Source organism: Podarcis cretensis (assembly GCF_951804945.1).
Source record: "Podarcis cretensis genome assembly, chromosome: 2".
Lineage (NCBI taxonomy): Eukaryota > Metazoa > Chordata > Lepidosauria > Squamata > Lacertidae > Podarcis > Podarcis cretensis.
In genome coordinates this window covers 60,941,650-60,953,800 of record NC_137171.1, presented here as the reverse complement: position 1 = coordinate 60,953,800, position 12,151 = coordinate 60,941,650, and the positions used below count along the sequence as shown (strand labels likewise).

The window sequence follows — 12,151 nt, the reverse complement described above, 5'->3', positions numbered from 1 at the left end:
CAGAACAGCAAGAGGGATCGCTGTGCAGTGAAAGCAGCAATTCCTCTTACTGTTCTGGCTTCTGGGATAGCTGCGCAGCCTGCATTCGCGCCATAAGACGCACACACATTTCCCCTTACTTTTTAGGAGGGAAAAAGTGAGTCTTATAGAGCAAAAAATACGGTACTTATTTACTTGTTAAATCTGTTAGTTGATTTATCTTGTAAGTCCCATTAGGTTGCCTTGGACAAACAAAAACAAAGTCCCACATAAATAAGGCCAAGGGAAAAAACAATACGTACGTTGAAAACATGTCACCACAACCACCAAGGGGAAGGTTTTCAAATGTGTATCAAATAACCTCACCCATCCTTGCGGTCAGCAGGATCTAGAATCAATGCAGCGTGTGAGGACAAACATGAACAATTACAGGTTGAGAGAAAGTATATTTTTGTGCTGCAAGTGGATTAGCGTGCTAGCAGCCTTAGAATTAGTCCTCAGAATGCTAGGTTTGTGTGAATGATTTCAAGAGAGAAATCAAGTGGCTGAATAATGTAAGCAATAAATGCCAATTTTCTTTCTACTTCAAGCTTACTCTGCCTAAATCTCAATCCTTGGCGCTAGTGTGATAATACTAAGCATTCATTTGCTGGCACAGCAAATCTGAAGATTTGGATTGCTAGTGATTCTAACACACAGTGTCAGAGCTAGGATTACAGAGGTTCCAGAAAAAGATCAGTCCCCATGTAAATTAATTTATGAAAGCTAAGAGGTCCTTTATACTGTCTTGATTTAGGGTTGCTAGGGTTAAGATTTTTGAGAGAGTCCTATACTTTTGATGATGCTGCCCTTCACTTAAAAACAATCTTTCTCTCGCTCTCTCTCTTGATCTTTAGGGAAGAGTGCCTGCACTTATGTGGCGAAAACGGTAGAGCCCACAGACCAAAAGGAGGTAGCTGCAGGCTGAGTGTAATACTGAGTTCTTAAGTACAAAACTTCTTTATGACACCCTTGCCCACCCCCACCCCTCAATAGCCCCATGAAACTGAGCATGTTCTCAGTGGGTATGGAATACTGATGGGGGAGCACCTGGAAAACCAGGCGGGGGAAATGGAATGGAGCGGTTGGAGGAGACACACTGCTTTCTGCTGCAAATCAGGTTACCTGTTTTAAAATGCTCCAGGGCTGGCTAGAAGTCAGGGCTGGCCAGAAAAGTCAATAGAGATACATAGGATTTTAATTTAGCTGTGACTGGGCACCAGCATCCAACCTTGCCTCTCTCCGAAAAAACCTACCCCAAAGTATTTTGAACTTAGTTCTTAATTAGTGTGAAAACATACACACACACACACACACACACACACCCCACACACAGTGAGTTTCCAAAGCAAATGCAGCTCCTTGTGCATATTGCAGGTTGGAAGAGGCTGTATCTGGGGGAAGAGGTTCACACAGCCCTGCAGGGTAGTTCATGCTGAATACTGGCACAGTCAGGCTGCAATGCTACTCATTGATTTTATCTCCAAAGTGCAGGTTGAGCTAAGGGCAATATAAAACTGCAGTGTAGTTTGGGGCTGTGCCTCATTCCTGAGAGTAGTTTACAGTGTCCCTGGCACTGCAGTCCACTGTTAATGTTACAGACTACAGTAGTTGTGAAGTGGGTTTGGATTCCCACACAAAAACCCTCCATGCTTGAGTTGTGGTCAAGGTCAGACTTTCTCCCAGGCCAAGTCAAGCACTGAATTGCATTTAAAACCCTCATGCTCCATTGATTTTGGTGCAGAATGGTTTCCCTTTTAAATGTTCAAAAACAGTTTCTGCACATGGTGAAAAGCCCAGGCCAGATCAGTTACCCAGTCTTAGATGCGGCTTCTGTTTTTCAAACCCTTCAGCTACAGGTAACAAACTCCAGGGATATTGTGCAACATTTTGTTGCAAGGCCTTGTAGAACCTTAACAGTGACTCTTGTGTGTCACTCCTTGTGTGTCCAAAACTACACTAGCCATGCACAAGAAGGAGGTATCAATAGGCTACAAGAACCCTAAGGTTTGCAGAAGTGTGAATAATTGTTAAGGGTAAAATTCCAAGTGGCGAAATCCCCTCCCCTCAAAACAGCCTTCCAAGCCCTGAGCCTGCCAACTGTTGAAGGGAAATCGTAAAAGTTGGGATGGGAACTATTATGGACTCTTTCAAATGAGGACATGGTTGGCTAGAATCCAAAACAGGAGCACACTGGGTTCAACATGTGGAAATAGATGTATGGCAGAGTGTTTTTCCATCTATCTAGGACTGCAGTGATGGGAGAAGAGGTATGTGCAGCTTTTAAGGCACAGAGCTGCAGTTGGCAATATTGGAGTTATGTATGTAGGACTCATAAATAATCTCTCACACCCTTATACTATGGAAGCTTTCAGTTAACATTTAGATCTGCCTCTCCTTGTAAGTTCTCCAAGGCATTAAGCATACTATCCATGTTTTTTTTTAAATGATTTTGTTAGTTTTTCATAAGAAACATGAGAATACAGGCCCCCCTCAGTAAACAGTTTCCCCTACCTACCCATGTCTCACAGAGTTTTATGGGAAAACATTATTCCAAAGTTTCAAATGTGAGTCTGGTGGATGCCACTGTACTTTATGTTCCATCAGGTATGTGCTGAAAGGGTCGTTTTATGCACGCTGAAATCAACCTCAGTACAGCAACGCTTCTATATGGCTGTGATTAATTTGAACGTAGAGAATTTATGGGGCACTCTTATGTCTCATAGGACAAGGAGGAATTAATAAGAGCCCAGAGTCCTTGTTCAACAGCCATCATCCACACCTCATATTTTGAGGAGTTTAATAGTTTGCAAAATGTGGTTTCTTTTCTACCCTGCTTAATTGTACAGTGGTACCTCTGGCTGTTTTTGTCCATGGAGTTTTCTTGGCAGGGATACTGGAGTGGCTTGCCTGTTCCTGCTCCAGGTGGATCACGTTTGGTCAAAACTCTCCACTATGACCTGTCTGTCTTCGGTGGCCCTGCACAGCATAGCTCATAGCTTCTCTGAATTATACAAGCCCCTTCACCACGACAAAGTAGTATTTTGGCCACCTCATGAGAAGAGAAGACTCACTGGAAAAGACCCTGATGTTGGGAAAGATGGAGGGCACAAGGAAAAGGGGCTGACAGAGGACGAGATGGTTGGACAGTGTTCTCGAAGCTACCAGCATGAGTTTGACCAAACTGCGGGAGGCAGTGGAAGACAGGAGTGCCTGGCGTGCTCTGGTCCATGGGGTCACGAAGAGTTGGAAACGACTAAATGCCTAAACAACAACACCGCTGGCTACAAACTTAATTTGTTCCGGAGGTCCATTTGTAACCTGAAACCGTTCTTAACCTGAGGTACCACTTTAGCTAATGGGGCCGCCTGCTGCCGCTGCGCCGCCACTGCGTGATTTCTGTTCTCACCCTGAGGTAAAGTTCTTAACCCGAGGTACTACTTCCGGGTTAGCGGAGTCTGTATCCTGAGGTGTTTGTAACCCAAGGTACCACTGTACAGTCGATGTCTCCCTGCTGCCCTCCCGCCTTGGAGAACTCATGTGTATTTAATTGTGTGCTATCACTATTTCTGTTTAACAAAATGTTTTGCTTGTTGAATTCTTGTCCATAAGGGGGGAAAACCCATTGGAAAGAAAGTTCTCCTTAGGAGTTTTTTTAAAATTAAGCATGGTAGATGATAAGGAAGTTCCACTCGTCCTCTCAAACAGCTTTCCAAATTACTTGCCAGCTTAAAACGTTGACCCTAAAAATATTAACTAGAAATTTCAATGGGGGCATCAAAATAAGTACATTTATAATTATAGCAGCGCTAATAGGGAAGGGCAGAGCATGGGAATTCTAGCAAAAACAACTTCCACTCGTTCAGCTTTGAAGGGAGTTTGGAAGTAGACAAAAGATACCTTTAATACCTTGCTGAAATGCTTTGTCCAATACGTATTTGGGCATGACCTGTTTTGTCATGCGCAAGTTCTATAAATGCATGCTAAGATTGCAGTCCGCTTGCCCTTGGTTTCTAACAGGTGTGGTGGAGAGACCAAGATACAAGCAGCATGTAATATAAATGCTTAAATAAACATTATTTCTGCACACTGTAGCACATTATAGCTGGAATGCAACATGGACAAAAATTAAATTGCTGAATGGTTTCAGACGGACAGCAATAAAGTGGACAAACTGCAGGAAAAGCAGCCCTAGGGAAAAAAAGCCTGTTGTAGGCAAGAGAAAGAACTCAAGTTATAAGTATGTAAGTTTGCAGGGAGGCAATACATTTGTATTCTGTTGACAAAAGATGTACCTTGACCGCTAATGGAAATTAACCATTTTTCATATGGTAAACAGGCTGAGAAACTGCAACCTGGTTAAGATCACTTAGTTAATAAGGGTTATAACCAAGGATTCAGAAGCTCACTCTTACCCGCTACTACTCTATGTTAGTCTTGGCAAATCAACAGTGTTCCTCTGACATGTTCCATTTTCTCTTTGTAGGAGTGGAAATGTATAGGACAGATGAAAGAACAGACTGTTTGGTCCTTCAGCAGACAGGTATTTGTTCAAATATTTCAGAAAGCTGCTTACATTTGCGTGTTTATGTGTGACAGTATATAAAATCTACTGCAAAGACAGAGCTGTGTAGTTGTTTGGTTAATATATAATGGGTTATGAAATTTTTGATTTTGATTGAATAGTTCTTTTTGAAGTCACGGGGCATATTGCACCGATCCTGGCTGGACTGCACTGGCTGCCAATTAGTTTCTGGGCCCAATTCAAAGTGATGGTTTTGACCTATAAAGCCTCAAACGGCTCAGGACCGCAATACTTCAAGGACCGCCTCACCCCACATAAATCAATCCAGACCCTGTGATAATCATGTGAGGTCCTTCTTTGTGTGCCTCCCCCACGAGAGGTCTGGAGGGTGGCAAAACAAGAGCAGGCCTTTTCTGCGGTGGCTCCCCATTTGTGGAATGCTCTCCCCAGGGAGTCTTGCCTGGCTCCTTCATTACAACTTTAGGCACCAGGTGAAAATGTTCCTCTTCAACCAGGCGGTGTGGTGGTTATTCTTTTTGTTTGATTACATATTTTGTGTTGTCATGTTGTATTTTTATGTTTTGAACCACCCTGTGATCTTCCGATGAAGGGCAGTATACAAATTCAATAATTATGATGATTAGATTTATAAATAAATAAACAGAAACAGAACTATTCAATAAGATAGAAAATAGGCAAACTAGTGAAGGGTTTTTAGTGAATGGGAATCTGCAGGCTTGATCCCTGCTGCAGTGATTACAAGAAAAGTTATAACTCAGCAAGTGTGTTTGAGCTTTGTATGGCATTTAAGGGTGAGTCAAATCCCACTGGGAACTTGGTCACCTGCATGCTCCAAGTTCAGTGGGGACTGCTTTTTAGTTTAGGAATACAGCCTAGATTTCCCAGGATGTTTTTCTGTGGCTGCAAGAGGAGAGCCTAGCCTGTGGTTCAGATGAGGAAAGGGTGGGCAGTTGCCTTGCATTCTAATACTTGCATCAGTTTGCCCTCGCCCACTCTGAAATACTTTTAATTCTAGGGTTGGTGTCATTGGATGTTAATATTTCCTCTTTTCACCGGCCTTTTACCTATGTGATAAGTAGGTGGCTCCCTGTGCTGGGGGACTTTAGAACAGGACGGGATCAAAATCCAGATAGGTAAGTGATGCAATGCACATGCATCCGTAGAAAAAAAAAGAGAAGGGAACCAAAAAAAGCGTCAGTTCTAGGAGCAGGGTGAATTACCAGATCAGGAGAAAAGCACGTGATTTCTCTTGCATTTGCCAAGTGTGTGTGTTTAAAATAAAAAAGGCCCCGAGGATGCACTGTGCAAATGCAGCATCTGGGGCGGTGCAAATGCACCTATGCCCACAACTGCTGTTGCCAGGAGACTAGTAGAGTAGCAAGCTTGGAGCGGGAGGAGGCGAGGCAGAAGGGAGTGGGCTGCCGAGGCTGGAGCAAGAGCAGCAGCAGCAGCAGCAGCGGGGAGCTCTGGGTAGGGAGTGTTCTGTTTGCTGCTGCAACACTAAGCTCTGCTGCTGCTGTTGCTTTAGGAGCAGGAGGAAGCAGCTCCGCGGAGGGAAGGAGGGGAGCCGACTGCAGCCATGCTGAATCACAGGCGCTGACTGATTCGGCCGGCTCGCTGCGCCCCGATCAAGGAGGACAACGGTGGGAGACGCGGCGGCGGCGTTGCCCGAGGCCAGGAGACGAGGGTGCATGCAGAGTTCAAGCTCCACTCCGGCTGCGCACGATGGACGACGAGAGGTTTGTTCGGGTCGGAGGGGAGGGAATTAAGTGTGTGTCTGTCCGCGACTGGAAGAGTGCAGGCGCCTTTGTGTTTGCGTAGGGAAGGGGTGGCAGGTTAGGCCGAGCTTTCCGGTGGGCCGATCGATCCCCATGGGAGGACAGCTCTGCCGGATCCATTTAGCATCACTCCCAAAGTTAGCTGCTGCAATAACCTTCCGCGTGGCGCGGTTCATTTGCGTGCGTTTGTTTGTCGTGGCCCAAAGGATTGCCAGTCCTCCTCGCTGGCAGGCTGTCTTGTTATTTGTATTTTGGAGATGTGTGATGTTTGCACAGTGCGAGCTCTCTCCCCTCCCCTCCCCTCCCCACCTCGGACTCATTCAGCGCCGAATCCTTCATCACTTTTCCAGATTCTCTCTCCCTTCCCTACTTCCTGCCTTCGATGGCCCTGGTTCGAAATTCTCTCTCTCTTCCTCCCTCCGTCCCTGCCTCCCTCCTTCCGCTTCTTTTCGGCGTGTTTTTCAGACTTGGAAATCGCTTTGCAAGCAGCTGACCTGGGGCGCCCTGTGGTTGTGCAGTTTTAAGAGTCTTTGCTACTTGAAAGAGGCAATCGTCGTTTTGAGAGCAACCATTCCTCCTCGATCGGGCCAGGCTTTTAACTTAATTGTTTTGAGTTTAATAACCAAATAAAAAAGGTGGCATCCTCATAGAAATACATATCTGCTTGATAGAACTATATATCTGCTTCGTTTGCACAATAGAATACAACTATGTGATTAAGTGAGAAGTCTGCCTTGTGAACAGCAGGCAGTAGCCCGGCCACACGTTAAGAATGCAGGAGCAGTGATTAAATTCAGGTCTGCTGGCTCCAGCTTGAACTCCGCTTTCCCTTTTAATTTATCCCCCCCCCTTTTTTTTCAGCTGTTCTGGAATTCACTTTCTAATCCGCAGATACATGCCGGCTTCGTTCCTTGGCACAGCAATTACATAGGTGAAAGGCTAACTTGTTTGGATTTAATAAAACTAAAAAAAAAAAAGTACAGGAAGTGTGCTTGTGGGAGCCCAAACAGTTGCTATGGAAACATTAGAATTTTTAGTAAAGTAACACAGGGTTGATTCACACAATCTGGTCTCCTGTTGTGGCATGTTAGTAACTATTGCTTGCTGCAGTTGTTTTTTTTGTCACAGTTGCTGATTTGACTTATTTTGGGGTATGAGGTTGTGGGGGGGGGGGCTTTTGGCATGTGCAGACAGATAATGGCTTTGTGTGATCCACCTGTGGCTCCCTGATATGGAGGACATCATGTGATCGGATCATCACTGTGGTTGATCAACACAGTGATTGATCTTGTGATGTGATTCTGGTCACATGATAGACTTCCTCTCCATAAAGAAATGTAAATCACAATTATATAAGGAAAAACATGCAAAGTGAGCGTTTACAGTTTGGTAGTAACTGCCAAAACGATACTGAGCACGCTTTCCTCGCTTTTGGTTGCTTATTTCAGATCTTTTAAATCTTAACCAGTCTGGCAGTATTTTAGACACTTAAACCAACATGAGTGTAGAACATTTACAGATCCATTGTGGAGATAATGCCTATGTCTCCTTCTAAAGCAGAGACAAAACCAGAACCACCAGTGACCTGTAACATAGCACACGAAAAGGCAAACAGTAATAGGTACAGTACACATAATAGAAGGGCCTTGTCTTGTATTGTTCATTTACAATATCCGTGATGCTTAACGAAGATTATAAAACATAATACTTGGAACACGGTGAGAGGGTGTAGCAGTGTTTTCCATTTTACAAAATAGAAATGTGTTTTTCCTGCATTGTGACGGGATTTGAACTGCGTAAAACAATTATGGAAAGAATACTTAGTTTTGCTTTCTTGGAAAAACAGGATGTGCAGAGCACTTCCTCTCCACATTGTGAACTGGATGCCTTCAGAAAAGGGAAAAAAGTTGAGGCTCTGCTGCATATGGAAGCAGTAGAAACATGAGATGCAGTTCCTTCCCATAGTATAGTATGATTTAACTTTTTGCTGCTATCGGTTTGTGATGGAATGCTGCTTCAGATACTTCTTTCTAAAGGTTGAGATCCAATGCCTTCTTGAAATCAGTGGAACATCCCACTTTCATATGCCCAGAGCTGTGTCAGAGCTTGTTCCTTATGGTGTATTTTCACTGAGCTGCACTATATGTCCAAATAACTGCACCCACATGTGTTACTATGGTCATGTAGACATTTTCCATTCACTGTTGTCCTTCAGCCTCATGGAGTGTCTGTGTGCGTTATTTGGAAGACCTGTGTGAATAAGTTCAGTCATGTGGTTTCAGTACAGTCATACCTTGGAAGTCAAACGGAATTTTTTCTGTAAGTTCGTTTGATTTCCAAAATGTTGGGAAACCCAAGCACAGCTTCTGATTGGCTGCAGGAAACTCCTGCAGCCAATCGGAAGCCCCGTCAGACGTTCGGGTTCCAAAGAATGTTTGCAAACCAGAAAAGTTTCTTCTGGGTTTGTGGCGTTCGGGAGCCAAAATGTCCGAGTACCAAGGCATTCAGGATACAAGGTACGACTGTATTCACCTATATTTCTTTACTGTAACCTGCCCCCCCCCCAAAGTATAATGTTTTGTTACTGAGTGGTATCTAAATATTCTAAATAAATCCCATGTCAGTGTGGGAATGTATCATGAGGAAGCACTTTGCTCTGTTTGATACCCAGTGTTTGGGGAGGAATAAGTGAACGTTGTCAGGCTTGCAAGTTGGTCTCTCTCTCTTTCCTTCAGAACTCATTTTCCTGGCATGTGCTAAAGATTGTGGTGAGATCCATCCAGGGCCTATTGCAAAACCGTATCAGCAAAACGGTTTATTCTACCCACAGTCTACTGGTCTCTTATCCTTGGTGTCAACACACATTTGTGGTATATCTGTACATCTCTCCAATAATTGCAGAGAGAGGGAGAGAAGGGGGCTTTCGACTGTGGACTTACTGTACACTATCAGTAGCTCAGCCTCATTCCCTGTCCACTGGTTATCTTGATGTACACACTTGCTCCTAGATTCTTTGAGAGCTTTGACCTCCCACTGGAGTTGCTATGAGTTTGGAATCTGAGGACTTTGCCCATTTGTTCATGATGAGAGAAATTTGTGAGAAGGAAGCAGCTTTGTTTCAGAATGAGAGACGACTACATTTAATAGACTAAGTTGCAGGCAGCTGTCACAGTAGAACCAGGAGCTGTTTCATGGGGCCATAGCTGGGGTAGCTGTGGATATATTATTAAAGGTAGTTGTTCGGCAGTCTTCATAGAAATATGTATCCACTTGGTTCGCATAAGAAGTTATAATAGAATACAGCTATGCATATAAAAATACGATCCTGAGCATCAAGTTCTGTGCAACCTTGGACAGCTCAGGTGATGGTTGGGCAGCACTAACAAAACCCCCAGCCTGTTCTTAGAACATAGAGAACAAACATTTGAACAAACAGTTATTGGGGATGAAGTTCCACTTAACTTAGGGGCACTGACTTGAAGAAAAATATACATCATGGTATGGGGGGTTGGACTGCATGTCAGACTTTCTTTCTGGCTTCAACTTGTGAGGAATGAATGGTATTAGAGCCAGGGAAGGGAGTGGGATGACTGGAAGGGATGCATTCATTTCCTTTCTTGTAGTAAACGGGATGCAAAAAAGTATTGGAAAGCCCAGAGCTCCAAGCATTGCTACTTTGCTGAAATTATTGGAGCTGAGTTCAGTTGCCTAGATGTATGAATGACAGTGGTGGTGATGATGACTGATGATACTAGAAATGCTAATTATAACCAATGTGTGTAATCCTGTTAAAACATTGAATCCCTCTTGAGTAATCAGAGTGTTGCACACCCACTGTCTTGTAAACTTTAAATTCCCCTGTAAGGTAGGAAAGTAGTATTATCCCCAAATTGTTGGTTGGGGGGGGGGAGAGAGAGAGAGAGAGAAGGAAGGAAGGAAAGAAAGAAAAAAAGAAAGAGAGAGAGTGGGTCTTCCCTAAGGTCACCTGGTGAGCTCAAGGCGAGGATTTCAAGTCCTAAGAAGGTTGCAAACTGAATTTTGACAGTGGAATAATTAGAGGAAGGAGGAGTGAGGATAGCAGGGATGAACCTCCTTAATCACTTTTAACTTCTATCTTTAGATCAGTCTGAAACCTTATTGGGAAGGCTTCTCCAGATGTTTTGGACTACAACTTCCATCATCTCTGACAGCGGGAGTTGTCATCCACAACAACTTAATAGCATCAGGCTGCAGAAATGCTGCTGTAGGGACTCTCATATTGCTTGCTGAACACCACCACTAATGATAGACACCCTGCAAGGAACTATTTACATTACTTGGGCCATGTAACAATTTATTTCTGAACACGTAGATGTGCATTGCAGTTCATATTTTTGATGGGCGCAGTTACCAGAACAGGCTGTCTTGCATCCATAGTTAATGCATTCATGGAAGCAATTCCAAGACTGTGGAAGACTAATCCCATGTGGTTTCTACAACTCCATGTTGCTCTTGACTCCAGGCCCATGTTGACAGATGGGAGTACCTTCACTAGTGACTGCCTCCCTATGGGGATAGCCTGGTAGATGGCATGTGTGCTATGTGTGCTGTCTCAAGGCATCTGTTATCCATGGAAAGTGTTGGGTTCCTCTACATGTCTTTCCCTTCTCACTGACATGCGTTCACTGTTATGATTGTGCATTGTTGCAAAGTACCAGTTGACTTTGCCAAAAAGCTGCTCAAGCTGTCTCTGCTTTTCGATGCTGAAAGTGTCTTTGAAATTTTGGAAAGCTGATCACGTACCCCAAGCAATGAGATTCCCTTTCTGGCCAATATGCAGTCAGAACTAGTGAATGCATAAAAAGTGCTGCATAAAAAGCATAAAAGTGTTGCCTTAGTCTTATCAAATCTTATGGCAGTATTGCATCTAAATAGTGCTAAACAAAAAGCTGTTTAGATTTAATTTTTGCTTGAAAAGAAGTGGTTCTTTCTCTCTACACCCCATATCCTATATTCATGGCTATTTGCAAGTATTCTTCCCCCAGTGCCGCCTTCTCTGTTGTTTCAGTGATTATATTTCTGTTTCAACCCTATTCTAGTGATCAAAGACAAATCCCAATGGTCTTCCCAGTAGCACAGTCCACTTGCAGTTCTTCAGTGGGAATATGCAGAAAGAATTAAATGGTGAGGACCATAGTATTAACTTGACAGTCCTGATGAAAATTGTTGAGCTGTCAACAGCAGCAGTGATCTCCTTTCTGGAATGTTGTTCAAAACCAATTCTTCATAGTGCATGGAGCAATGCAACTCATGTTAAAATGTGTAGGAAAGGACTTGCTCTCCCTGTGTGCTGCCAGGTGTGTGACAAATGAGCATAAATTCATATGATTGTTGAATCACTTACTATATGTGATAGTCTGGGTATAGGAGCAAGAAAAACTAATGTGATCAATGACTGAAATATTTCAGCAATAGCAGTTGTTTGGTGGTTGTAATTTTTATTTAAAACCTTGTAAGAAAAAGGTTTAAAAATGAGTATCTTGTATGTTTAACAAAACTAGCACCACAAAAATCAGCTGCGTGTGACTGGGTAATAAGGTTAGGCAGTGACAGTGGTATGTTTTCTTGATCATTCAAGCAAGTCCCTCCAATGCCTTTTTTGCGTCTGAAGGATGCTTAATAAAGCTGTGCTGTGTACCACAGAATGAGTCCCAGTCCATTAGTCTTTTGGCTGCTTTCAGTTGACACATCGGCTTTTCAGCAAAAGCAAGTGTCCAAACCAATTCATACTAGGTTTCTAATGACAATCCTCCCAGAAATATCCAGCACC

General features: G+C 43.5%; 1 protein-coding gene across 7 annotated transcripts in view; it reads left to right on the top strand.

Annotated features, from left to right (window-relative positions):
* KLHL3 (kelch like family member 3) overlaps positions 1-12,151 on the top strand; it is a 51,039-nt gene that overhangs the window by 1,913 nt on the left and 36,975 nt on the right. The window contains exons 2-4 of one of the 7 annotated variants that reach the window (XM_079967596.1): positions 876-931; positions 4,505-4,561; positions 6,093-6,303. In XM_079967596.1, the coding sequence (XP_079823722.1) occupies positions 4,513-4,561; positions 6,093-6,303 (260 nt within the window). In that variant the 5' untranslated portion in view covers positions 876-931; positions 4,505-4,512. Of the gene's footprint in view, positions 1-875; positions 949-4,504; positions 4,562-5,857; positions 6,304-7,658; positions 7,680-12,151 lie in introns of those variants that run through there. The other 6 variants (XM_079967597.1, XM_079967599.1, XM_079967600.1 and 3 more) reach the window with 6 other exon arrangements.